The following is a 26,897-nucleotide window of genomic DNA, read 5'->3' as shown; positions in this document are numbered from 1 at the left end:
CTTTGGCTTTTTGCCTCCAACCCAGCCCATGTCCAACTACTTATTCCCCGAGTTAGTCAATATATACATATCAATAGCAACAATGTGACAATATATCCGATACTGATACCGCTATTAGTATCGACGCAATCGACATTTGAAACGACCCGCCTCTATTATCCCGGCACCGGAAGCGGCAGGTTGGAGGAGGACAAACTGGGAGATAATCCCTCGGTATTTGAGGCTTTATTTCTCCTCACGTCCAGTTGGGCTGCAGCGCGATGGCTTTGACACAAGAGTCCGTATTGTCATTTTTACTGGAGCGGGGAGGCAAAGTGAGGAACGCCGAGCTGCTCAACCACTTCGGCGGCCTCATCCACAGCGGCGCTCCCGCTGCGAAGCAACACAATAGGGAGCTTTTCAAGAAGTTGGTCAACAGCGTGGCGGTGGTGCGCCAGATAGACGGAGTCAAGTTCGTGGCGGTGAAGAAACGCTACCAGGACTTTGTGGTGCAAGATGAGCTCAGTCAAAACTCCACTTCTACTCGACTCGATGCTGCTCAAATACTTTATTCGGACTTGGAGAACAATAACAATAACGTGTGCTACCCCTCACACATGAACCTTCACGGGACTTTGCAAAGAAGTACGTCCAACACGACAGTTCAAGTGTTGAACATTTGTGGAGATCAAGTGGGCAGAGCATCAGGAGCTGTGTTTGCCGTTATTGCTGTCACCTCTCCACCTAAAGTGTCCACACCTCCAGAGAAAGTCACCGCAAGATCTTGTCTGGATGCTCAACTTCCAGTGTGCAATAAAAATGAAGCTCCACAAAGGTGGGCAAACATGGAGGCAGATGATGTGCAGCCCCCAAGCCTTCTCCAAGGGAGCCAGAACAAGAGCCAGAGGCTGGTGGAGGAAGCCGAGTGTTGTGGGTCGGTGCCTCTGGAACCCCTGGCCCACGAGTGGCTCGTGAAGTGTGCTGCCGGGCTGTGGGGGCACGTCCACGCCATGCTCCTCCAGGATGGCCGCCTTGCTCAGAAGAAGGACTTCATGTCAGGCTTCACGGCGCTGCACTGGGCCGCCAAGGACGGCAACACCGACATGATCCACAAGCTGATGGACATATCCAGGAGGAGAGGCACACACGTTAACATCAACAGCAAAGCCCACGGGGGCTACACGCCGTTGCACATCGCCGCCATACACGGCCACACGGAGGTCATGCTTCTGCTGGTGCAGCGTTATGGAGCCAGTGTCAATGAGAGAGACAATGATGGCAAGAAGGCCCACCACTACCTGGGAGAAGCTGCTTCAGAGAAGGTCAGGGCCCTCGTGGGAGGCATGCAGCTATCCAAATACTGGGACAAGACTGATGACGAGGATTACAAGGAGCAAGCTAAGGGTCTCAACACGATCAGTAAGCTGTTCCAGCCTCACAGGAAACAAAAGCATGCAACAAGGCTCACTCATGACTAGTCAGAGTCATTGCTTGTCACAAACATAAGCTAACACTGTATGTTTCACAAAACATACATGTGGCTCTTCATTGGGCACTATCAGGGGACATAGTGACCCACAGTGACTGATGTCCCGTTGGATTTATTGTACAGTAGTTATCTCAGCCAAGAGCGAAGAAAAAATGTATTGGTAATTAGTAGGATCGTGAAAAAATTAGAGAACCACTTTCCACAATGTACCGAAGAGCTTAACTATTCAGCCGGTCCCATACTATACTTTTTTTTTTTTTTTTTACTATAAGACGCAGAGCTCCGGCTGTAGTTTATGGGAAGTGTGTTGTCCAAAATCTGTCCTTGACGCTGAAATTTAGGCTATGTTCACTGCAGGTCAATTCCGAGTTTTTTGCTCATATGTGACCTGTATGGAATGTCAATGTAAACAGTGCAATTCCGATTGCTTCAAATGCGACTCAGGCCTCATTTGTATGTAGATATAAATCTAATTTGACCTATATGTCATCGAAAGGCGTGTTTTGCCATGCTTACTGAGACTTGGATAAAGGTACTCGCCAATGTTAAAAAAAATATATATTCTTGTTATTTGAAAATTATTTTTTTTTAATTGTTTAAATTTTAAACAACTTCCATAACAACTTCAGTAAACAAAATGTGTGACGTTGCGCTTTTGTGCATGCACTTCCCAAACGCTTTGCGTTCACATTGACAAGTCGCTTTTTTTGTTTTTTTGTGATGTGAACGATCAGATTTTAACAAAAAAGTCTGAATTGGGCATCATACCCTGCAGTGTAAACGCAGCCTTGGACAGTTTAAAGGTGCTTTTAGTAAAAGAACACATGTCTGTAGCTTTAATGCGAATGAGCATTACGATATTAAAGAGTCGGACAGGAGGACACAAATGTTAGTAATACGATCATAGATTTGTGAGCTACAGTACAGTGCTAACATTACAGTCACATTTTAACATCAACATCATGCTAGGTTAGCATATTCACTGGACCACCTGCCCAAAATGATCAAACTTACAGCTCTCACGTCTGTAACATAGCTGCAGGCTTTGTTTTAAGATGTGCAGTGAAGCCTTCCTTTTACAAAGGTTTTTCCTTCATGCTGTTGTTACATTTGGTCATCGTAAACAGGCTCTAGGGACATGTTATAATATCATTAAAAAGTCGGTTGTGCATAATATTGAACTTTTACTTTTCCAGTGTTTATAACAATACATGAGATCTCAATATAGGCCAAAATTGTTATCTCTCTACTAAATCTGACAGGTGTGTCACTGGTTTGTGAAAGGACCACTCGGTATAGCTACCCTTTTATTGTACTTTCATCCATTTGGAGTATTAGAAGTATTAGAATGCAAGTGAAAATTCAGATGTTCAGGTGAGATATACTGTGTTTGTCTACAACGATGTGTAGTTTTAGTTATAACTTCCATCCATCCATCCATCCATCCATTTTCTATACCGCTTCTTCCTCATTAGGGTCGCGGGGGCATGCTGGAGCCTATCCCAGCTGACTTCGGGCGACAGGCGGGTATAACTTAGATCCCTAAAATACAAATGTCCAGCACTTGTTGCAAGCTCCCTAAAATACAAATGTCCAGCACTTGTTGCAAGCTCTTGCTGTCTGTACAGTGTGTATTTATAGAATATATTTATTATTTTGTTAGAAAGTAGTTCAATTGTTTTTTTATACTTTTAGTTGATTGTCATGATTTTACTGTCATGGATTTGTTTTTTGTACTCGGATTAAACATGTTTTCCATTAAGCGTATTTGAAGCAGACATTTTCATTTTGAGAGGACTTGTGCGGTTGCGGTTGATTATACAGATCAGATCATTTTCTTTGTGGCCATGTGGCAACATAGGCCCCATTCTCTGGCAGACAAGTAGGATGAAGCCTCAAAAGCTGAAGGAGCAACACTTGAAGGATTATTCATTGTAGTTCAAAGAATGACATATTGTCATTGGAAGTGGACTAACAAATACATAGCAATACTTGGTTCTCAATAATTAAATCAGTTGTTCCCTGACCATTCATTAGAGCAGTGGCTCTCAACTGGTGGGTCGGCACCCAAAAGTGGGTTACAGGTCTTTGCCTGGGAAAAAAAATAATGTAATGACCTGATGTCTGTGAATGTACCTTATGTTCTTGTCCGCGCTATGCGCTTGCTATGCCGTCGTGAGGTGCCGTGACTGTCAAGCTTGACTGGGAGAGGAAGGACATCACATGGAAACTTCCTGTTCATCCAACTCACAGCTGTAGATGTATCTTATGGAGAAGAGTGCACCCTAAAGAGACAGCGTCTCAGTGCTACAGCTCACGCTGTGTTGAAAACGGTTCCTTTAAAATATAAGAGATGTGAGAACTTTGAGTTGAAAAATTCCCACAATTTGGGTCACCACTTGCCATCGAGGGGCGATGGTGAGTCCCGCAGCCAAACCAGTTACGATAGACCCAAATAAAATTAATGACATGATGAACATCGTAGCTCAAAATAATTTTCAACCAAAGGCTAGTCAACATCATTGTCCTTTACCTTGATATCTGCAAACTAGTCAGTGTGCATCATGATTCACATCCAGCCAAAAACGTTCTCCCGTTTATCCTGTTCTCGGAGACGCGGGGTGATAGGTGGACTGCATCCCTGACTGGCCACCAGTCAATCACAGGGCTCCATATTACACCTTTGTTTACAAACACATTTACCATTAGAGACATCTGTGAGTGTAAATTCAATTTCTTCTTGCAGGAAAATAAATATTTAAATGTTCTGTAGTTTCTTTGATTTTTTTGTCACAAACCAGTTAGCAAAGATGTATGTATTGTCAGAACTGCCAAATTTGAAACATCAATTGCACTCAATCAATAAAACCATTGTAATTATTTTTTAAACCACTGTCTTTAAAATGTAGTATGACCCAAACCCCTGTTTTAAATGCATTCTTAAAAATAATGATTCCCTCTCATGCATAATCCTTATAGTGGTGATAGATCACATTTGTACATATGGAATACGCCTAAAAAGATATACGTTCCCTAACAGCTTCTTCTTCCTCTGCCAGCAGTGGACTAGAGGCAACGAAGGTGCACCTCTGCCCTCTCCAGGTCAAATTAAGAATTCAACTAAATTGAAATGCACGCTCTGGTGGTTTGACTGAATATTGCAGATGTGTTAGTCAATACAGAGTTTAAACTGAAATGGATCAAGACGCCAACAAAATAGTCTGAATATTATATTAGCGAGACTGCAGATTAATACTACTGGTGGCACGTGGGCTCAAGCTAGTGGTACTCAGGAACACCAAAGATTTTTTCCAAGTAAAAATCAAATAATAATAGAGACATACTTTACTCACAAAATTTGTTAATGCAAGTGTCCAACTGTTCAAGGTTTCCTTTTGGACACCTTTCTGTTCTTGAACAAGGACCTAAACGGCAAATTGATGACAACTGTGTATGATGACAAGCACTGAAAAGAAAACGAAAAAGTACAAATGAAAACTAGTAACACACGAACAAATAAGCCAAATGCTAATACAACTTTGTAGGAGGCGCTGCTTAAATAATTAATGGAATATAACCATTTTTAAACGGTATTACGCTTCCACGGCTACTTCCTGGTTAACGTCCTTGCCTTATGACGTCATAGGAGTAATTGCTGATTGACAACACCTGCGCGTGCTGATCAGCAAGTGGTACGTGTGCACAGCTTGAGTTTACGGCGGTGAAGCCCTTTAGTTTTTTTGGGCCTGTTCTGTTGTTCTGTTTTGGATGAATAAAATAATCAAATGTTTATATCAGTTGTTATTAGTTGTTTTCGCGCTGTCATGTTCCTGCTGCTGGTCAGTAGTAGCTGCCCGCCGCCGCTTCGATGCTCTGCTGGCCACACGGACGCGCTGCACGCTATTAGCGAGTTGAGTCAGTACACACCTGACAGCATCTTCTCCCCGCTGCTCAAAGCTCTGTCCGAGCACGGCGGCGCCGGGTGGAACCCGACTTCCAGGAAAAAGGTCAAACCTGAGCACAAGTACATCAAGTATTTGACGGATGTTTACAAGAGAACGTCCAGAGCTCACAGGAGTTTAGACTGGGGTGCGCACTACAACGTCGTCAGACTGATCAAGCCACAGGAGCAATGTCTTGCAAAAAGCAGTAAAGGTGAGCAAAACCGGGATACATTTCTTGCACAGTCTACACACCATCGGCAGGAAAATTGAAAAAATCTTGTATTGTCGATTGTCTGTCTATGGAAGCCCAGAGAGGTTTGACATGGTCAGAAGCTGCGTATTAAAATTTACTCAGCGATACTGAACATGAGTGCAATGTGTTTTTGAACGATTGGCAGGTTAGATGGACTGAATGAGAAAGTTGAGCAAATCTTAACAAAACTATTGTATGGGTTATTTATGAACAAGGTGTAGGGGCATCCAAAGTGCAACTTGGTGGGCATTTTTTTTATTTTACATTCTAAAAATATAATGTAACTACAAAAAAAAAAAAAATTGAAAATTCTGCAGTAATTTTACAAGAATAAAGTCAAAATATTAAAGTTGCACTAATTTTATGAGAACGTAATATTGTGAGGACTAATAATTGAAATAAAGAAATATTTAAAAAGACCAAGTCGTAATATGATATACAAAAATCAACAAAGTTGTAATTTTTGGAAAATGAGGTTGTTGAAAAAGTTGTTACACGAATAATGTTGAAATATTATGGGAAAGTCATAATTAGAAGAAAGTTTACATGAAAGTTGAAATAACTGGAAAATTAAAAAAAAAAAAAACAGCAGTAATTTTACAAGATTAAAGCCATACCTATTAAGAGAGAAAAAAAAGTCACATTCTAATTAGAAGTTGCAATTTGACAAGAATAAACTTGTAATATGATGAAACGTAACTTTTTAGTAGCGGAGTTGAAACATTTAAGAACTTTATTTTTAAAAGTAATATGAAAAACAAAATAAAGTTGTCATTTTTTTTAAATTTGGTTTGGGTAAAAAATACTATTTACAAACTTTGAGAAGAGAGTTGAAATATTTGGAAGATTTATATAAAAAAAAAAGCAAGGAGCGAAGTTGATACTAATAGGCTTATTCAGCTCTATCACATAGCTGAGATGCGGTTATTTTTTTAAATAAATCAAAAATAAAATTTTAAATAAAATAAAAACAATTTTTCTTAGTTGAAATAAATGCCTCCTCTCAAACAGGTGCTCCCTTCAAATAAACAACCGGCATGCTCTGAATTGAGTAAATAAATGTGGAACTGCAGTATGAAAAGTAATTATGAGCCTATTATTGTAACGCAGCACTTTGTATTTTCTTATTTTCCTGTAGAGACGTACAAACTGGACCTGTTCTACAGCCTCAGTCAAGTTAGAGAAAAGGAGCAGCTTGTGAAGGCGACCTTGCTATACAATTCAGACCGTGTCAACTCTGTGTGCTACCTGAGCATCAAGGAGCAGGAGCACTCAAACAAGTGTCCGCTGTGTGCTGGCATCCACCAAGCTGTGAACTTCACCGCCAGTGCAGACGACTCAGGAAGAGGACACTGGGTGGAGGTCGACGTCACTTTACTTCTTTGGCCTCTCTCCAAATCCCTAAAGCAGAACGTACAACTGCTCGTCAATGTTGTCTGCCCTGAAGAGCAACAAGCTGTGGATACTGGCCATAAAGGTCCTTTGGAGTTTACAGTGGGCCCCCCTCCTCTGTTGCTTTATCTCCACGACGACAGCAAAGTGTCTCGGCCGGCGTTACCATCCACTGCTGCAAAGACACTTGGCAAGCAGATGCTTTTCAAGGCCACTCAAATTGTCCGAGCCAAGAGGCGGCAGAAAAGGGAGTCTGTAAAGAGCAAAAGAGGCGATACCAGCTTGGACATCCACTTGCCAGAGCTTCTTCCGAGCTCTGAATTCTCCACAAATTATTGTGACTTGTATGATTTCAGAGTGCGGTTTAGCCAGCTCAAGCTAGATCACTGGATCGTTTTTCCACCCAAATATAACCCCAGGTACTGTCGAGGCATTTGCCCGAGGACCATTGGCTTCATCTATGGTTCCCCTGTCCACACCATGGTGCAAAACATCATATATGAGAAGCTCGACTCGTCCGTGCCAAGGCCCTCGTGTATTCCCTCTCATTACAGCCCACTAAGTGTCATGATCTTTGAAGAGGACGGCTCCTACGTGTACAAGGAGTTTGAAGACATGATTGCGACTCGGTGCACCTGTCGCTAAACCAGCAACCGAATCGCCCCCACCCTCCCCGAACACTTTGGAGAAAATATTACCATAAAGCTTTGGTGTGCTATTAACACATAAGATGTTCTGACCAGGCTCGGTGATTTCATCAAGTTCTAAAATCATTGCGCATATAAGATGTTTGCTCTGGAGCAGGTGTGTTTACTTAAACAATGTATTTTAACATTGTGGAAAGTAAAGAAAAAGAAAAATAATGGTTATTTCATTTCTGTTGATGCCTTATCAGAAAGGATGCAAATTCATCCTGTGTTTCAACTTAATGCAATACGGTATTGGATATGAAACACTTGACAAAGGAAATGCGTGGTATATTATTTTGTATTTTAAGTTATTTTTTGTTAACTCATTTTGGGTCAGTGGTCTGTCATTATTTAATTTGTTACAGTTTGCAAGTTTCAAGCAGCCCTGTTCTGGATCAAAAAAGGAGGAAAAAGCAGTCACAAAATCTTAAACCTTTTACATATTGTTTTATTCCAGTGCATTCCAAACAGTTGCCTGAATGGCAGCTGTCTTCACAATGCCCAGAATGAAAGCTGTCGAGGTGTCAGTGTGTATTTATTACTTCTGGTCACTGAGTGACTGCATGCCTATGAATTTATACTGGTTGAATGTGACTTAGATGCATGTCATGTGTATTTATGCAAATTATATGAATTCACTGTGTGTCTGTGTTCAGCGTAAGAATATTCAAACAAAAATATGTGCTCTGAAAAGTCGGGGAATAAACAAACAGCATGCATACATTTGGCGTCTTTCTACATGCAATAATAAAACAATGGCTGACACTGTGCCATTGTTTTAACACAAGATGGAAACAACTACGTCTACGTGTGTATATTTTTCGTTTTATGAGTGCAAGTAAGTCTGCGCGTGTGGCCTCCTGGCCGCTAGATGGCAGTAAAGGAGCTCCAATCCAATATTAACTCGACGAAGGAAGGACACAAGCCTTTGAGAAACGACGAGGAGCAGCACGGTAAACCTCAATGTCACACTACTAATGCTTTACTTTGGTTGTCTTGCAACTAAATTCGACGATTGTCTGACATACCAATCACCATGCGCCGCAAAAGGCTACCTAGTTGGTGTTTTTTTAACGTTAGTGGAGGAAATGTCTCAAGGTCTAATGTTTGTACTTTAGCCAGGCCACCCATGCTAATGCTAATATTTAGGTAGCACGACTTTTGTTTAGCAATCTTTTAACATTAACGCTATCTTGGTTAAACTGGTTGAGTGTGGGATGAAGTATCGGCGTTTATTGTATTGTTGTCAGACGCATTCCGTCTCTGGCACAGATTTGTTAAGTTTACTCACGTTTCAAACAGGAGCTTGATTGATGCAAATCAGTGTTAAAATTTGCAGTCGCCTTTTAAATATATATACACACAACTATAATGATTTTTCTCTTAATTACGCCCACGCCACTGCCATTGTGTTGTAATTTTAATGTATCAAGTTTTTTTAAGCGGTATAGTTAGTGCATGTCGAAACAATGTTTGACTCGCTTTACACAGAATCGCTAGCAGTTTGGCTGTTGAGAGCACAAGTCAGCTACAAATTCCAACTTTACCAGTTCACTGACCCCTCTTTGTTGCCTTCCAGATCAGTATGGGCCGCCACTTTGGAGACTTGGCCAGGATCAGACATGTAATCACATACAGTCTGTCTCCCTTTGAGCAGAGGGCTTTCCCCAACTATTTCTCCAAAGGGATCCCCAATGTGTGGAGGAGGTTCACTTCATCTTTCTTCAAAGTCGCCCCTCGTGAGTTTTATTTCATCTACGCTTTCCTTTACTTTTTAGCGGGCTGGGGATTTACATTATAGTGTCATTGTAACCAATAACATTGACTGCAGTAGGCTACCTAAATTAACATGGCATGGACACAATTTTTTTTCAGGCAACTTTTATCCCAAGTGATGTAAAGAAGAAATCAATAGGAAGCCATCCAACTATCCATCCATATACTACACTGCTTTTCCTAATTGGGTTACTGTATGACTAGGCCTGTCACAATAACACATTTTGCTGGTTGATAATTGTGCTATGAATGATCGTCGATTATTGACGATATCGGCATTTTTAGACAATTTTTTTCATTGTCATGAGAGGTGTAATTCACATTTGAACCACTAGATGGGACTCAAAAATATAGTACCTGTGTGAGTACCAGAAGTTGTCCATTGTGGCGGTGAGGAAGAGGTAACTCTTTATTTTGCAAGCGGAGCAACAACGCGGCTCACAATGAACCTCTCAACCCCACTGGAATCTCGGGAGGTCAGCACTTCACGTACCAATCCTACTCACGGTGTCATAAAAGAGCTAAAACATCACACAGCAATGTGATAGGTGGATAACAACAGACAAGACACTACCAACGAATCATGCAGACTAACCAACAACTATGTGAGCTCTAAGCATGTACAGCAAAGTACACGGGTAAACAGGAAGTGCTCTCGGCGACACTACACTATATAGACCCTGTCGCTGTTAAGAAAAAAAAACACTCCAATAAACGGCCTGTATAAATAGTCGTGTATACACACAGGAAATAATAATGTACACGCCGAGATCACAGCCTTTACGGTCCGTGTCGACAATCTTTCTAAATAACAAACATAAGTACCTGCATATGGGAAATTTACTGCATCAAGATAGGAAACAAATTGCAGTTCAGAAAGCGCCAGTTAGTCACAGGACCATGTAAGGAGACCAACTCTCATTTAGCACACAATATAAAAGAAATCTTCAATATTAAACACTCTTGATGTACAACATAAGCGTCAAACTTACTCATTTGAATACATTTGTAAAAGATATCACCTCAAATTTTGGTTGGTGTAGAGCATGAAAGCACCAAGTATTGATTTCTGAACTCTTAAAGTTAAAACATGAGTACTGGGTTGTTTAAAATATCATAATGCAAAGAAACAAAGTTCTCAATCTTTTTTTTTTTTTTTTTTTTTTTTGAACCATTTTTCATTTCCTATCCAATAAATGCAATAATGACAATATTTTTGTCTGGAATTTGGGAGTAATGTCAGTAGTTTATAGAATAAAAATGTTCATTGCTTCTCAAACACACGGTAAAATCAGAGAAAAGATAACTTTGCAGTGGTCTCTTAGATTTTTCCAGTGCTGTGTGTATATATATTGATATATTGCACTCAGAGAACAATGAACAACTCTGTGTGTGGCTTCTTTTTTTTGTGCTGGAGCAGTATTTCCTGAAGTCCATGTTCTGTTGTGACGATGCATTCAAGCACAGTACATAATTCAGGCCTAACTCTGGCGATGTTTGCAATGCAGGTTAATTTATTTTTTTTGTGATATGTGACCGGTATTTGATTTTTTTTTTTTTATGTCAGTGTGAGCAGAACAATTCTTTTTTTTTTTTTTTTTTTTTTTTCCAAATGTGGCTATAAATCCGATATGTATCTGATGCAACTGCAGCCTGAACGTTCAGGCTGCTTATATCCAACCTATAGGTCATCAGAAGGCACTTGTTGCCGTGCGAGAGTTGAGGGAAAGTACTCACAGTTGTAGGCAAAAGTTCTTGTAATGCAAATTTATTTGCAAAATTAGTGTCAGCCAAGCAGCTCACGTCAATGTCCCACCACTCCTGGCTCTGACATCCAGCCACACACTCCTCTGAACAGATGTCACAGCAAAGTTCCCGCCCTCTTCCTTCAATTATCTCTTATGTAAAATAATTTGGTTAAGAAATTGTTGACTCCGGTTGCACAAAATCCTTGAAATTGCCCCAAAGTTGCCAGGATTAGATGCCATGTTTCCTTCCGTTAACTTAGTCACACGTGTGACGTCATGTTTTGTGCGCTTGCGCGTCACTTCCCGTATGCATTGTGTTCACATTACACATAGATACGAGTCAATTTTTTTTGGTAACTGTCAACTATTACATGAAAAAGATTGTATTTTAACAAAAAATCTGAATCGGGCATCATAACCTGCAGTGTGAACATAGCCTCTGAGTGTTAGGCGAACAAGCTTTCAGACACAAACTGAACTAAATGCATGCCTGGAGAGCAGCGATGTGTACAAAGCGTATTTAAGTGTCAAAATGGGTGCTGAGTATGAAAAATGCGTACATGTTGACAGTTCTGATATTGCATTTAAATATATACACTTGTGTCTGTTTTGTGAATATGCTGCTTTGACACCCTAATTTATCTCACTAAATTTATAAAGGATATATATTCTCTTGTTTCACAGCTATGCAAAAATGTGAGCTAATCCACATCCTGCCACGATTTTTTATTTTTATTTTGCAGCAATGACCATCATGTACGTGACGTACACGTGGGGAAACAGCGTCCACAAGCAGAGCAAGAGGAAGAATCCTGCTGACTACGAGAATGATGAATAAACTCTCCAGCTATCCCTGTTGTTAACGCTGCTTCTGTTTCACCAATAAAAATGGAAATGTATTTATGTGAAATCAATTCAGACTGAATTTGTTGTGGCTTGTAATTTTTGTTAGGAACGTTTTGTTTAGTTTGCACTCATGTGGAGCACACTCTTTTTCATTATTGTGAGGAATGGTTATGATTTTACACCCTTATGTGTTTGGGATGTGTACCAGGAGGCACCGCAGTACTGTATAAATGTAACAAAAGCAACTTAAATGTCACGGTACATGTTCAGCAGTAGTACAGTGATAATGATAAATTTGATTTGTTAAAGTTGGGTTTAGATGGTGTACTGACTGTACTGCATTTAAAGCTTTCCAACCTTAGCAACATGGCGGAAACTGCTGCAATGCTGTTCACGACCTGTGTGCGGCGCAGCACCATGTTCCTGTCTCTCACGCTATTGGTTGGCGACACGGATAGAAAATTCTTGAAGGCTGTAGTTCATCAGCCGGTATACCGCATGCTGCTGCTCAGCTTCATGGAACAAGAACAAGGGTGGATCAACGGTCGCTGAGTGAAAGCATAGCCTACATAGCTGCCGAGTCTTCGTTTCTCCATCAAAATTGCACTGCTTTTCATAGTATTCACTGGACGTTACCCTGCTCAGTTAGCTAGTTAAGATGTCAGTTGTCGGATTCGACGTGGGATATTTGAACTGCTATGTAGCAGTAGCCCGAGCCGGTGGGATTGAAACGGTCGCCAACGAGTACAGCGACCGGTGTACACCGTAAGTATGAGCAGTAACTTCATTTTTGTGACTTGTGTCCCGCTAACAAGTTGGGGAATGTGCACGAATCCACCTGTGATCATTTCTCTTGTGTGACGCTAGCAGTGCTAACTTGGATAGTTAGCATGCTAATGGTTTCACAACAGGAAACGGCATGTTAACGTTACAGCTAATGCTAGCGCAATCATGACACTAGCTCGAGTTGAAAAAAGACGCCGCTTTGCTTTTTTATTTGAACTTTGTTCTCAAGATATATGATGATCACATAATGACAGCACATAAATGTTACAGTATAGCGCAGAACTGAAAATGTAGGCGATTGATTTTGCCTGTGGGCACGGAAAAGCGCGTGATGGGAGGAGGCCGCCGTACACTTGCTGTCAAAAACGGCTTCATCAAGTCATTGCGTTTCATCTTAGCTCTTCCAAATCCCCATCTCTTCATAACTGATACATTTAAACACGGCTGCATTAAGCAAACAAATGCATCACAATAAAATATAACTGCTTGTGACAGATTCACTGTACAAAATGTGGCAACATCTGAAATGTCTTTTTTATTTTATTTATAGAGCATGTGTTTCTTTTGGGCCACGGAATAGATCAATTGGTGCAGCTGCAAAAAGCCAGGTATGATTCTGCTTGGTGGTGGTGTTGAGAATGTGACTAATGTTCTTGGAATATTTGGGAATGACAATGTGGCATTGGTGGTAGTAGTGATGTCAAATAGATCACAAAGCCACTTGACTGTCAAATGTACGGTGGCCGACAGGGCGCAGCAACGTCCTAAGTCTCCAAATACAGATATGACCAAAACACACATAAAACACGTCCAATGGGAAAATGCTGCAGATTAAGAATGCTGTATAATCACATAAACATCGCTGGATCAAAAACACATGCACTAGAAAAATGTTGCAAATGCCAAAAACACACAAATCCAAAAATAACTACATGTGATAAATGCTGCAAGTTCAGTGAACATGCAACCGGGAAGTTAGCCAGGCTTCCAGAGGAGCCACACCTGTGGGATGTCCTTTTTCAAAGACATGAGTGGGATGAAAAGGTTGTTAAACCAAACAAAATAAAAAAACATGTAGAAAATGTCTTTGTTAAACCAAACAAAGATGTAAAGAAAAAGCTACCTTTTCACTCCGCCGACTTTCTTCTGGTCATCCTGCGCAAGTCTTTGTTTAAAGAGGGACATTCCTCAAGTCTGCCGACGTCGCCTCTGGTGGCCTGGCTAGCTTTCTGGTAGCATGGCTAACTTGTACTTTGTTCCATGAACTTGCATCATTTCTCTCATGCAGTTGTTTGTAGGGTTTGTGTGTGATTTTCACATTCGCAGCATTTTTGGGGGGGGGGGAGAGTTTGCTTTTGATCCCGCAACGTTTGTGATTGCAGCATTTTCCAATTTCATGTGTTCGTGTGTGTTTCGTTTTGGATCGTTTCTGTCTTCAGAGAGTTTTGACATTTGCCCCTGTTGGCCACCGTACAGGTGTTCCATGCGTTTTATTTTTTTCTTATATGTATATCTTCATGGTTTAACAGGTTGTCACAAACTGTAAGAACACGGTGCAGGGCTTCAAGAGGTTTCACGGTCGGGCGTTCTCGGATCCATTTGTGCAGCGCCTCCAATCCAGTCTGGTCTACGATGTTGCACAAATGCCTACAGGAACGACTGGAATCAAGGTGAGCTTAAAGTGAGACATGTCAAGGTTTGACCGTTATGTTTCACCTGATCTCAAGTAAATGTGCCAGTCCACTTGTACCATAAAGTGTTTAGATAATGATTTGCTTTCATGACGAACCTTCTCTGTGTCGTGGTGCTAAGCCGAGATAAAATTTGAAATTCAGCACAACTCAGTGAGGGACGTGGGCAGTAGTGTAACATGGTCAACTTTTTCCTAATCATGTGCATTTTCAATAAAACATTTATATATTGTGTTTGTAAAGGAGTTCTGTGACGTAACAAGGTTATATTAATGGCATCGTTCAACTCAAATGTACAGAGGAACCCACAGGAAACTGCATGTGAAGTGAATCATTATCTTAGATGCTCACTGAGAAGTCATCTTGCATGGAAGTCTCCGGTTGCATGACGGTGGACCGGAGTTTTGTGCGACTTTAGAGGGATATCCTTAAAAAAAAAAGAAAAAAACAGCTTATAAATGTACTCAGTTACGTTTAGAGGTTCCACAGATTAAACATTCTGGAGGATGATCCGGTGCAAATGACAACCCGGCAGTAATGTGCGTCAATTTAAGAGAGCTCTGCACACAGGAGGCCCAACAGCATAACTTCATGTAATATTTAAATCTCCAGACACACAGCCAGGATCTCTTTTCATCACCGTGCATAATTAAAGAATGACGCACAGTTTGACTTATTTTATTATGGCGACAATAATTTGTCTGCACCAAGATTTGGGCGGCTTTTTTTTTTTTTTTTTTTTAAGGCGCAGTAAAATAATCATGTCACACTAATAGTGATTAATCTGCTATTCCTAAAAGGTTATGTACATGGAAGAGGAGAAGGTGTTCAGCATTGAACAGGTCACCGCCATGCTTCTCACCAAGCTGAAGGAGACGGCAGAAGGTGCACTGAAGAAGCCCGTAGCTGACTGTGTAGTCTCTGTAAGTATCACAATACAGTGTTGCTGTGTTTGCATTGGATGCACATTTTTTTGCTTGCACCCAAGGTTATCCTTTTAACTGGCAATGGCATGTTGTTCTGTTTGTTACTTTGGCAATGCCTAATGTAATAATGATTGGAAGGTTTACACCCAACTTCAGCCATGGTACATGAGCACACCTGAGTTGTTCGTCAGAAAAAGCATGCAAACAGGCCTTTTATCTTTACAAGACTACTACAGTATATGTCCTGTTGTCTTACCAGGTTCCATGTTACTTCACTGACTCTGAGAGGAGATCAGTGGTGGATGCTGCACAGATTGCAGGACTCAACTGCTTGAGACTCATGAATGAGACTACTGCAGGTGTGTACTGTGGTTTTGTACATACTGTTAGAACGGGAAGACCAAACAGTGTCCACTATGGCGCTTCTCCAAGGTCAGCCTTTGCCAAACCTAAGCGCGAGTTCACACTCGTTACAACCAGTTTCTTAAAACAAACGCCGGTGTGATTTCTCTACCAGTGTCAAGGCTATTATCCAACCCTAAACCGAACTGTCACAAATGCTGTCCAATCAGTTTTAGATGACAAAAATGGCTGATTTAATGTCGTACAGTGGAACCTGTTTATGTCGCCCACCCATCTATGTTGAATAACTCAAGTGCTGGTCCGATGTATTGTCGTATTGTCTCGCGAGAACAGAGCATCCAGAAGCCGATCAGACTGAACTATGGCGTTGCTGTTATGAATTATAATGCAGTAATATGGAGGTGGCAGTGCGCAAGGCATTATTGGAGCCCTAAATTAAGTGCTTTACGCACAATATTAACCTTGCTGTTCCCAGCGTCAGCGGCAACAAGTGACGTGGCTGTTTATGCCACGGCTGCCGCTGTGTTAATGCTCCAACTTAGCAGCAGAAATGAAAGTCAGGCGTATCTGTGACTTTGACAAAGTGAGTGTCTTGCTTTGTTAATAATGGTACTGTGGCGACCAACTCGCTTCATACCACACCTCATGTGTAAAAATGCATGTTGACAGTTTTGCGACATGGTCGCTATATTTAGCGCCTATTGAAAGTGAGAAACAGGAAATGTTTCTTGTGTCAGGCATTATTCGGTAATTAAATACAAGCAGTCAACAAGGTAAATTATCCGCCATGCAGGCGAGCGGGAGTGGAGCTCTACCTTCCTACCGCAGTGCAATGCCGTTCTGAAAGCTGCATAAACCCCTGCACAATGTAACCCAGTCCCTGACCAGTGACAGAGCCAAGAAGGCAGAACTAGGACACACTCCTCCCGTCACCCGCCTGGCAGAACCTCACTTTTCTGGCTAAACACGCCCGGGTGTCCAAAGTGTGGCCCAGGGGTCATCTGTGGAACGTGGCTCATTGCAGAAATAAAATAAAAACTCAGCAAAATAGGAAAAATAGAGCAAAGAGGCCAAATGTAACTAGAAAAAGCTAAAATGTTGATACGAATAACAAAAAAGCACAAATAATTATCTTTTAAAAATATTTATAGCGTTTTTTTTAATTATAAATGTTTTTTTGTTTTCCATTATATATATCAAAGGACAGCTGGACAAAAGAAATGCTGCTCTTTAACAGTTGAAATGCTGCAAATGTTTGAAAATGTTTGACAGACTGTACGAATTGCCTGTCAGAAAATGCATGTCACAAATGCCAATTTTGCCACTTAGAGTGAAAGATAAAATATTAAAGGAAATATTGTGTTATTATGATATATTATATATTATCATAGGATTAGTGATTTATTTGGTCTAAAAAAATGTGGGACAATAAACATTTCAAAACGTTCCTGTATTGTTATACGACCCGGTTAAACAAAAACGTTTTGTCCGATCGTATTTGTTTTCCATTGTACTTTTCTTAAAATGAATGTCAAAATATCGTCTCGTCCTTGTGGACCCAATCTTGTGCATCGCCTCGTCCCGTGAATTGAGAGCCTCGTGACACCCCTACTTATTATTGGAAAGTGCCCGCTTAAGTCGACATTGACATTGTCCGCTTTCCTCAACATAAAATTTGAGGACGGCTGTAAGGGTCGGAACCCAAAAAGGGGGTATTTTAGAAAGTTACTTTATTGATGACCAAGCAGGAACATCATTTTTGTTGGTACATATCTTTTTGATTTCTTTGTTGTAATAAATGTAATATGTTGCAACAACTATGGGTTACCCAGAAGGAACCATTCTGCTAATATTGGTCTTGCCCTAAAATAGAAAAGAAAAGGCATCATTGCTGTACTGTATGTAATGTGCTAAGTATGTTAAAATGTTACTTTGCGTGTTTTTTTTTTTTTACAATTTCTTGGAGCAGATTTGATTGTTATTATTATTGTTGTTGTTGTTGTAGAATGTAAAAGGTAACATGGATACTTCCATTTGGTAAACACACGAGTATGCTTTGGCCAGTATCCATAATAAGATAAACTGTACAGGATAATTTTATTTTCATCGCATGTACTGTACTCTTTTATTTTAGGGTACGTCTATGACCTCCTTTTGAAGAATTTTCTTGCTGTTTTGCTGTTGCTAGGATACCAAGGCATATCTTCTGGGCCTTCCATACTTATCAATTACAGCAATTAGGAAAAACCATGACAAAGGAGACATCTTCTTCTTTTTTCTCTTACAAAATAGATGCAATTTTGACATAGCAGCTCACAGGATTTGTGTCGATTGTAAATGCTGCTTTTTGGACACATGGGCCAATTTGATATGACAAACAAAAAGGAAAGAACACTGTTGGAATTCAGCCACCCTTCCTTTCATCAGTCACACCCATGCTTTTCCTGCCACAACATGTTTACTTACCAGTACACAAGGTGAATCTGAAGTTTGTGCTCTTCTGTTATTATATGCAACTGTTCCCTGCAGTGGCTTTGGCATATGGGATCTATAAGCAGGATCTACCCGCTCCTGAGGAGAAGGCCAGGAATGTGGTGTTTGTAGACCTGGGCCATTCTGGATACCAGACATCAGTGTGTGCCTTCAACAAGGGCAAACTCAAGGTCAGGCATGGTTAAAAAGCCTGTTTTGTGTTTGTTTATCAAAGCTGTGACAAGCTTTGTTTCAGCTGTTTGTTTGTTTGCTTCTCTTTCCCTGTCTCCCAGGTTCTTGCCACAGCCTGTGATGCTGAGTTGGGAGGCAAGGACTTTGATGAGGTATTAGTCAGGTATTTCTGTGAGGAATTTGCCAAGAAGTACAAGCTGGATGTGAAGTCCAAGCCCCGGGCTCTGGTCAGGCTTTACCAAGAGTGTGAGAAACTGAAAAAGCTCATGAGTGCCAACTCCTCCGACCTGCCGCTTAACATCGAGTGCTTCATGAACGAGATTGACGTAACGGGAAAGCTCAATAGGTCAGGAAAACAGCAAGTTTGATTTAACCTCATTAGATCAGTTTTAGCACACTTGGAAGGTACCTTTCTGATGTCTCTTCTCTTTCACAAGGGGTCTATTTGAAGAGATGAGTGCAGACATTTTGGCCAGAGTGGAGCCTCCCCTGCAGAGACTTCTGGAACAATCCAGTGAGAATCAGGCTTTGCTTCATTCTGTCGCGACACAAGTTGATTGCAATATTACCATCATTAACTTTCATTGTTTCCGCTTAGAACTAAAAAAGGAAGACATCTATGCGGTAGAGATTGTGGGTGGGGCTTCCAGGATCCCGGCCGTCAAAGAGAGGATCAGCAAATTCTTTGGGAAGGAATTAAGCACCACGCTGAATGCTGACGAGGCAGTGGCCAGAGGATGTGCTTTGCAGGTACATCACACTGCCTTTTTTCATCTGCTGCCGTATTATTTTCTCGCAGCATTTGGCACAGCTTAAGTGAGCGTCTGTTGACTGTAATAATGTGAAAATGTTGCGTTTCTTTCCATCACAACAGTGCGCAATCCTGTCACCTGCCTTCAAAGTGCGTGAATTCTCCATCACAGACGCCGTTCCGTATCCCATCTCCTTGAAGTGGCATTCTGCTGCTGAGGAAGGTGTAAGGTAAAACAAAAGATGACTTCTACATCTTCTTTATGCTCTCTGCTCCTTGATATGAAATGTAGCAATAATCGATTTCACTCTGTTTTGCACTGCAGTGATTGCGAGGTGTTTCCCATGAACCACGTGGCACCTTTTTCCAAAGTGTTGACGTTCTACCGCAAGGAGCCTTTCTCTTTGGAAGCCTACTACAACAGTCCTAATACGCTGCCGTACCCTGATCCTACCATCGGTAAGTAACCACAGTAGAACCTGTAAGGTGAAACACATTTCATCACAGATCCTCAAGATCTTTTCTTTACATCCCTTGGTCTTCCTTTGAAATAAGCGTTGCAAAAATGCCTAAGAAGAAGCAAAAGCCTGAATTGTTCTTACATTGAACTGAACTCTGGTGAGGTATGGTGAAAACACACACGCAGAATAAATCCATGAATGCCTGCTGAACTCTTTTGAGGTAAAGATCATCCATGACAGTGCTTTGAACTCTGAAGTTTTCTACAACAAAAGAGGCACATTTTTTGTGTAATCACAGGGAATTTGACTAACCGGCACCCTGTGCGATTGAGTTTGACACCCCTGCTTTAGAGGTTTCTCTGTCCAAAATGTTTTTTCCACAATAAAATCACCCTGAACACAAATGTGATGGCCAATCTGCAAATATTATCACTATGATCAAAGGTCGTCTGTGGATTCCTCATTCTTCCTGCCTATTATTGTTCACACAGGCCAGTTCCTGATCCAGAAAGTTGTCCCGCAGGCATCTGGCGAAAGCTCCAAGGTAAAAGTTAAGGTGCGAGTGAACATTCACGGAATCTTTAGTGTGTCCAGCGCTTCTCTGGTCGAAGTGCTCAAATCTGATGAGACAGACGAACCCATGGAGACTGAGCAGGCCAATGAAAAGGATGGAGAGGTATGAACAAACTGATCTTTGTCATCAGAGATCATTCCTGCCAACATCAGCTGTGTGTGTATTGAGAGGAAAAAAATAACATGTAGTGCCCTCTGTCTCTGTAGAACAAGATGCAGACTGACCAGGAGGAGCCGCAGGATGAGGGAGATGGTCCGAAAGAACAAGATGAAAAGACCCCTCGAGAGAATGAGGAGATGGAGGTGAACTATGCTTTTGCGAAAACACAATGTTACTAGTGACTGTCTTTCATCACAGATGGATGAATATGAAATATCCACAATGTTTAAATAGCACCCAGCTGACCTTGTTACAGTATATATCATATTTACAGTAAACTTGGAGGCAGTTCTAAATAGGCTTAAATCAGGGGTGTCCAAAGTACAACCTGGTGGCTATTTTTGGCCTGCAGCTCATTTTAAATTGGCCCTTGTCGTATTGTAAAAATAAAATGGATTCAGTAGGTCTGTCAAAAATAATGTGGTAACTGTATTTAAATAATTACATTAACGTATTTAATGTAATTAACACAGGGCAAGCTACACCTCTGTTGTGACGGCAGACGCAGGCACAGTTTGCTGCTCTTTTATAGCTTTAGTCCAACTTGAACACATCAATGGTAGTTGAATTCCAACATCATAATCCTTGTTTACATTTGTTTACACGTACTTTGTCCCCGCAGAGGTGCACATATTTTACGCACCAATGGCATGCCAATGAGTAAATTGGTGGTAAGCCGGTGTGATGTATGTGTAAACTGTGTGGGGCTGCAAATAGAAGAATTAATGAAGCTATAGCGGTGATGCCTGCTGTTGCGTGGCATAACGCAGGACACAAATGCCACGACTGCTTCACGGATGCGGCAAGTGGTGGTGACAATGCATACCCATGCGGGAACAATGCGCATAACGCGTACTATTGCCGTGCACTAGATGTAAACACTACTTGACAAGGCGTACATAACTTGAGCGGGAGCGTGGTCATATTTTGCCAATGCGCACCATTTTCGGTCACTAATTGCGTGTCAAGTGTGTAATGCATGCATATACAGAATGCAAACAGTGCGCAAACTAGTCTTGGCGTTTAGGCGTGCCATAATTAAATCACACGCATTGCCACGGCAAATTGTGGTACGATGCGGGGGCAAAATGCGTGCAAGTGTAAGCACCGCGTATATACTGTATGGCTCTCCAACTTGTAAACATGTCTCTTCGTCCTTCCCTGGAACAACAACACAAACAAATTAAAATTATAAGTGGATATTCTTATAACTAATGCTGAGTGTAACTCACTCTTGATGGAAAACATGATCATTAAACCTACTTATTGGTCCATATAACGCACACAAACGATGACCACCTCCATAATTGTCTTCTTTCTTTGTGTCGGACCTAACTGAACTGAGCCTTCCATGCTGGCCAGACACTGTTCCCTTGATAATGCGTTCAAGTGCGCTGTGTAACACTTAATGCGGAAGAATTAACTGCATTTGAGTATACTTGGAAATCCCACAAAATACACTCAAAACATGTGAATTTGTCTTTGAATGTAACCCTTCATTCCACATACCCAGTGAACGCGGTTAAAGTGTGAAATATGCACTCTGAACTATTTTTGTTGTCATTGTTCTATTTATCCAAAAAAAGGTTATCAGGTAATAAAATAAACAAGAAACTGAAGAAACAAGGGTGGTCTAATCATTTTTTCCATGACTGTATGTTATTTGATATGACACTAATTTGATTTGTCACCTATAAACCCAAAGCTTAGCTGTGGACGTTTTGTTGAGATATCTTGGCATATATTGACTTACATTGGATTGGTTTTAGCATCTTGAATGTACAAAAGGCATCAAATTAATGTTTACAATGTCCAGAACCAGATTTGTGCTAATACTCTCTTTAATTTGAATGACGCCTGATCTTACCTTTTTTATTTTTAGACTACCACAGAGGAGGGCAAAGGCGAGAAGAAGTCTGACCAGCCTCCTCAAGCCAAAAAGCCCAAAGTCAAAACAAAAGTCCTGGAGCTTCCTATTGAAAACAGTCCACAGTGGCAGCTGGCAGATGACATGCTCAATCTTTTTGTAGAAAATGAGGTACTGACAATTCCCCCAGCTCCCCACATGACCAAAACTGTCCACTTGCCATTTTGACATGAAGTGATTTTGATCGCTCCTCAGGGTAAGATGATCATGCAGGACAAGCTGGAAAAGGAGAGGAACGACGCCAAGAATAATGTGGAAGAGTACGTGTACGAGATGAGGGACAAACTCCACGGCATGCTGGAGAAGTTTGTTGGAGAAGCTGTGAGTTCACACTACGGAACCACGTTAGGGAAGCAAGAATGAGGTTCAGCGTTCCTAATGTGATGATGTGTTTCGTTTGTTAGGAGAGAGATGCTTTGTCAGTAAAACTTGGGGATACTGAGAACTGGCTGTATGAGGATGGAGAGGACCAATCCAAGCAGGTGTACATTGACAGACTGGCAGAGTTGAAGGTAATTACTGTTCAAATAAGTCCACACAACGGGATAAAAATGATATTTAGATGGCCTTAAACGGCTTCCACTTTGCAGAAACTCGGGCAGCCCATCCAGGATCGATTCAATGAGGCTGAGGAGAGACCTAAGACATTTGAAGAATTGGGGAAACAAATCCAGCAGTATATGAAATTTGTTGAAGCGTGCAAAATGAAGGTACAGTCCTACTGTATTCACTTGCACTACAGGCAAAATTGCACACCACAATACTGTGTTCTTACATTGTAATCTGTGCATTGTATATTTATCCACATACTGCCACAAATGTGAACCTTGTTTAAAATTTCACGCTTTATTTGCCTCATTGCACTATGATTATAAAATTTGACTATACTATGAAAAGAAGTTTTACAAAAAAAATCATTGACGTCTTCAAACGTTCATGACTGAATTGAACTTTTCTGTGGGCCAGGAGGAACAGTACGACCATCTAGATGAGGCAGACGTCACCAAAGTGGACAAACTGGCCACTGAAGTGATGATGTGGATGAACAGCGCCATGAACCAGCAAAGCAAACAGAGCTTGACAATGGATCCCTCCATCAAAGTGCAAGAAATTCAAGCAAAAACCAGGGTGAGACGCACACAAAGCCTGCCGGAGATCCTTTTGAAAAAAATCTTCGATCAAGCCAGAGCCTGTGTCCCATGCCCAATCATGAGTCGAGTAGTGCCTGGAAGGTGGGGAGGCAGTGAGATCCCGACCTGGGGCCAAACACTGCCCCGCCGGACCGGGTCGTCCTTCAACCACTCCCTTCCTCCCACACCCTATCTTTTGGATGAGGGCTGGAAGGGGGTGGGTTTCAAACTTAACTTGGGGTTGTAAGGTGGGCACCCTCCTTCATTGGTGTTTTGATGATAGGCCCCCCCCCCAAGCAAGGGTCCTTGTACTTCCTTTCATGAGGAACTCAACAGCAGCGTGTCAGATGGCGCTCAGCTTCACACATTCCCCGTATTACAGTTTGTGCCAAGTTTTAAGGTGGTGAAAAAGATGTTTTTATGCTCTGAATTCGAAGTACCTGACTCAAGACTCTTGAGGACCTGATTGTGCCTCCAGGTGTAGTGGCCTTGTGTGAGGCTCGGTGTTATTAGGGGCCTCCTATCAAATGCCTTACACTGTCTGCAGTTGAATAAATGAACACCCCTGCCCATTTGTGAAAATCCATTAGAATTCTTGCATCTTCTTATGTTATGTTCTTATATGTGATATTTCCAGGAACTATTCTCTGCCTGCAACCCTATCGTGACCAAGCCCAAACCCAAGGTAGAGTTGCCAAAGGAGGAAACGCCAGCAGAGCAGAACGGGCCTGTGAACGGACAGGAGAAAGCCCCGGAAGACGGCGCAGACAAAGGAACGAGCGAGAGCACAGGCAACGCCACCTCAGAAACGGCAAACAAGCCTGAGATGGACCTTGACTAAAAGCTCCAAAGTTAGGGGCTAGCTGCTTTGAGAATGAGTTGCAGTCTTGAGTGTATATCAGTGCAGGTGGGAGCGTTTCAGGAAATGCACTTCAGTCAACAGGCAGAGTTTTTTTAGCACACTAATCCCAGCTCCGCGTGGTGGCTCTATCTGAATGCCATGGCATCCATCACACTCTCTCTTTTTTTTTTCTTTTTTTTTTTCCTCCCCCTGATGACATAATTCCGAAGCCAGCTGCAATAAGCCTGTTTGACAATGAGCGCCGTACACATGATGGTATTTATTTCTGTTGTGTGCTCTCTGTACGTGTTCTGGTCTGTGTCACAATATGGTTTTAATAAAGGTATTGAAAATGGCTTGTACTGTAAGAAATCGAGCAACTCACATGGCCTACGTCTTAATTTCAATGTTTCATATGCACAACATTGTTAACTCAACCTCAAATATGATGCTAAATACAGTTATATATTGAACGGCTGGTGAATAAACACAACATAATCAGAAAAATACAAAATGAAATATTTTAACATGTTTTGTTTTAAAACATGGTATAATTTATAATTGCGTAGTAGTGATGGGTCCGGGGCACATCGACGGGTCAGCGCATGTATCGAGCTCAAAGAGCGAAACCCCGTGTCGCTGCGCATATCGCTTTAAGAAAACGTCACGTGACCGATACAGTTGCTCTTTGGCCTTCTGTCACCGGAGAGCAACGTCTCAGCAATACCAACAAATCTTTGGAAGCACAATTCTTCCATTGAATCCCAAATTAAAGATTTTCGCCCATTTTGATCTTATATCGGCAAACGATCCATTTGGTTTTATTTCTTTATTTCATCCCTTTCCTCTGAAACAGTTCATCTCCTTTTGAGCTGACAGAATTCATCTGCATTTCAGTGACTTGAAAATATTAGTTTTATTTTCTGCAGGCTAAATGTGGTATTTGTTTTACTGAATTGTCAGTATATAAACAGTTACTACTTCCTCAGAAGTAGTTGATACTAAATGATTTTTATACTTGAATTAAATTTACAGTGTTGATTTACTTTTGGTTATACTTGTACTTTCCACGTTATGACACATGTTCACGTTCATTATTTATTGACTGCATATTTTAAAGATGTAAAAGCTATTTTAAACTTCTATGAAGATATAAAATAATACGATCATTTCAATATGATTGTATACAGTTGGTCATTGAACCAGTACGTCAGTTGAGTCTGGCAGGTGAACTGGGCAAAAATTATGGTATCACAGGAGTGGCAAAATTAAAAGGGAATACGTGTTGAAATACAAAGAGAATCAATAATACAAAAATAAACAAATGTGGAAATACAAAGAGAATCCATGATAAAAAAAATATGCAAATGTGGAAATACAAAGAGAATCAATAATACAAGAATATACAAATGTAGTCATATTCAGGCCGCACAGTGGTCTAGTGGTTAGCATGTTGGCCAACACAGTAACAGTCTGGAGATCGGGAAGGCTTGGGTTCGATTCTCCCTTGGGCATTTCTGTGTGGAGTTTGCATGTTCTCCCCCATGTTCTCCCTCCCACATTCCAAAAAACATGCAGGTGAGGTTAATTGGCGACTCTAAATTGTCCATAGGTATGAATGTGAGTGTGAATGATTGTTTGTCTACATGTGCCCTACGATTGGCTGGCGACCAGTCCAGGGTGTACCCCACCTGTCGCCCGAAGTCAGCTGGGATAGGCTAATGAGGTGGGCAACCCTAATGAGGAAGAAGCGATCTGTCGCCCAAAGTCAGCTGGGATAGGCTCCAGCATGCTCCCGCAACCCTAATGAGGAAGAAGCGGTATAGAGGATGGATGGATAGTCATATTCTTCTTCCATTTTGTAATAGTTTTTTCTGTATTGTCTTTGTTTTTTCCAATTTGCCGTTGTTTTTCCTGTTTTGTATTTGTCTTTTCCACTTGTGTTTTGTCATTGCATTTAGTAATGACAAAGACAAAAGAATGATTTCTGTATTGTCTTTGTTTTTTCCATTTTGGCGTCGCTTTTCCTGTTTTGTCTTTGTCTTTTCCATTTGTGGTTCGTCATTTGGTAATGACAAAGACAAAAGCAAGAGTGGTGGGCGAGTCATTCTGCCAGGATGACTAGTCCATACATGAATACACGATTCCTGCTTGCAGTGGCTCACTGATCTGTACTAATAAATCTGGATATACCATACGTCGCACGCGCCCGTGCAAGCCGCTGAAGCCACAGAGAGGCCATCTTACCACTCACATCTCGTACGTAGCAGACTACATTTGCACAGCGTACATAGTGTACAAAGCAGATGAAGAGGCTCGCAGAACATCTATATTTGAAATTAAAAAGCGGGGAGATTCTCCCATTCCTTCAAATAACGCAACCGTCGTCCCTTAAAATAACCTCTTTTCTGATATAGAATTATATTTTAACAAAAAACACAGGAATAATATGTAATATTACGGAGCCCCGAAGGGGACATGGTTTTGCGAGGGAACGCAAAAGTTCGT

The 26,897-nt window shown here is 41.3% G+C and overlaps 4 protein-coding genes across 4 annotated transcripts; all 4 read left to right on the top strand.

The window, feature by feature from the left end:
• Positions 1-194: 194 nt before the first annotated feature.
• Positions 195-4,123, top strand: sowahab (sosondowah ankyrin repeat domain family member Ab). The gene has a single exon (XM_054792039.1). It carries the CDS (start codon positions 261-263, stop codon positions 1,455-1,457), a length of 1,197 nt encoding a protein of 398 aa, XP_054648014.1. The 5' UTR covers positions 195-260; the 3' UTR covers positions 1,458-4,123.
• A 1,103-nt stretch (positions 4,124-5,226) lies between these two features.
• gdf9 (growth differentiation factor 9) lies at positions 5,227-7,937 on the top strand. The gene is made up of 2 exons (XM_054792038.1): positions 5,227-5,623; positions 6,804-7,937. The coding sequence occupies exons 1-2, from the start codon at positions 5,254-5,256 to the stop codon at positions 7,700-7,702; spliced, it is 1,269 nt and encodes a 422-aa protein (XP_054648013.1). The 5' UTR covers positions 5,227-5,253; the 3' UTR covers positions 7,703-7,937.
• Positions 7,938-8,578: 641 nt separating this feature from the next.
• LOC129189978 (cytochrome b-c1 complex subunit 8) lies at positions 8,579-12,184 on the top strand. Its single transcript, XM_054792227.1, has 3 exons — positions 8,579-8,699; positions 9,326-9,485; positions 12,014-12,184. The coding sequence occupies exons 2-3, from the start codon at positions 9,332-9,334 to the stop codon at positions 12,106-12,108; spliced, it is 249 nt and encodes an 82-aa protein (XP_054648202.1). The 5' UTR covers positions 8,579-8,699; positions 9,326-9,331; the 3' UTR covers positions 12,109-12,184.
• Positions 12,185-12,575: 391 nt separating this feature from the next.
• On the top strand, positions 12,576-24,765 carry hspa4b (heat shock protein 4b). Its single transcript, XM_054792768.1, has 19 exons — positions 12,576-12,881; positions 13,453-13,510; positions 14,432-14,572; positions 15,394-15,516; positions 15,779-15,878; positions 18,412-18,545; positions 18,648-18,892; positions 18,984-19,060; positions 19,145-19,296; positions 19,421-19,527; positions 19,623-19,756; positions 20,250-20,434; positions 20,539-20,634; positions 22,374-22,529; positions 22,614-22,739; positions 22,823-22,930; positions 23,009-23,128; positions 23,385-23,546; positions 24,186-24,765. The coding sequence occupies exons 1-19, from the start codon at positions 12,775-12,777 to the stop codon at positions 24,387-24,389; spliced, it is 2,535 nt and encodes an 844-aa protein (XP_054648743.1). The 5' UTR covers positions 12,576-12,774; the 3' UTR covers positions 24,390-24,765.
• Positions 24,766-26,897: the final 2,132 nt, after the last annotated feature.

Source organism: Dunckerocampus dactyliophorus, chromosome 11, assembly GCF_027744805.1.
Source record: "Dunckerocampus dactyliophorus isolate RoL2022-P2 chromosome 11, RoL_Ddac_1.1, whole genome shotgun sequence".
In the NCBI taxonomy this organism is placed as follows: domain Eukaryota; kingdom Metazoa; phylum Chordata; class Actinopteri; order Syngnathiformes; family Syngnathidae; genus Dunckerocampus; species Dunckerocampus dactyliophorus.
The sequence above is the reverse complement of the archived record's forward strand: the minus strand, read 5'-3'. Positions and strand labels throughout refer to the sequence as shown.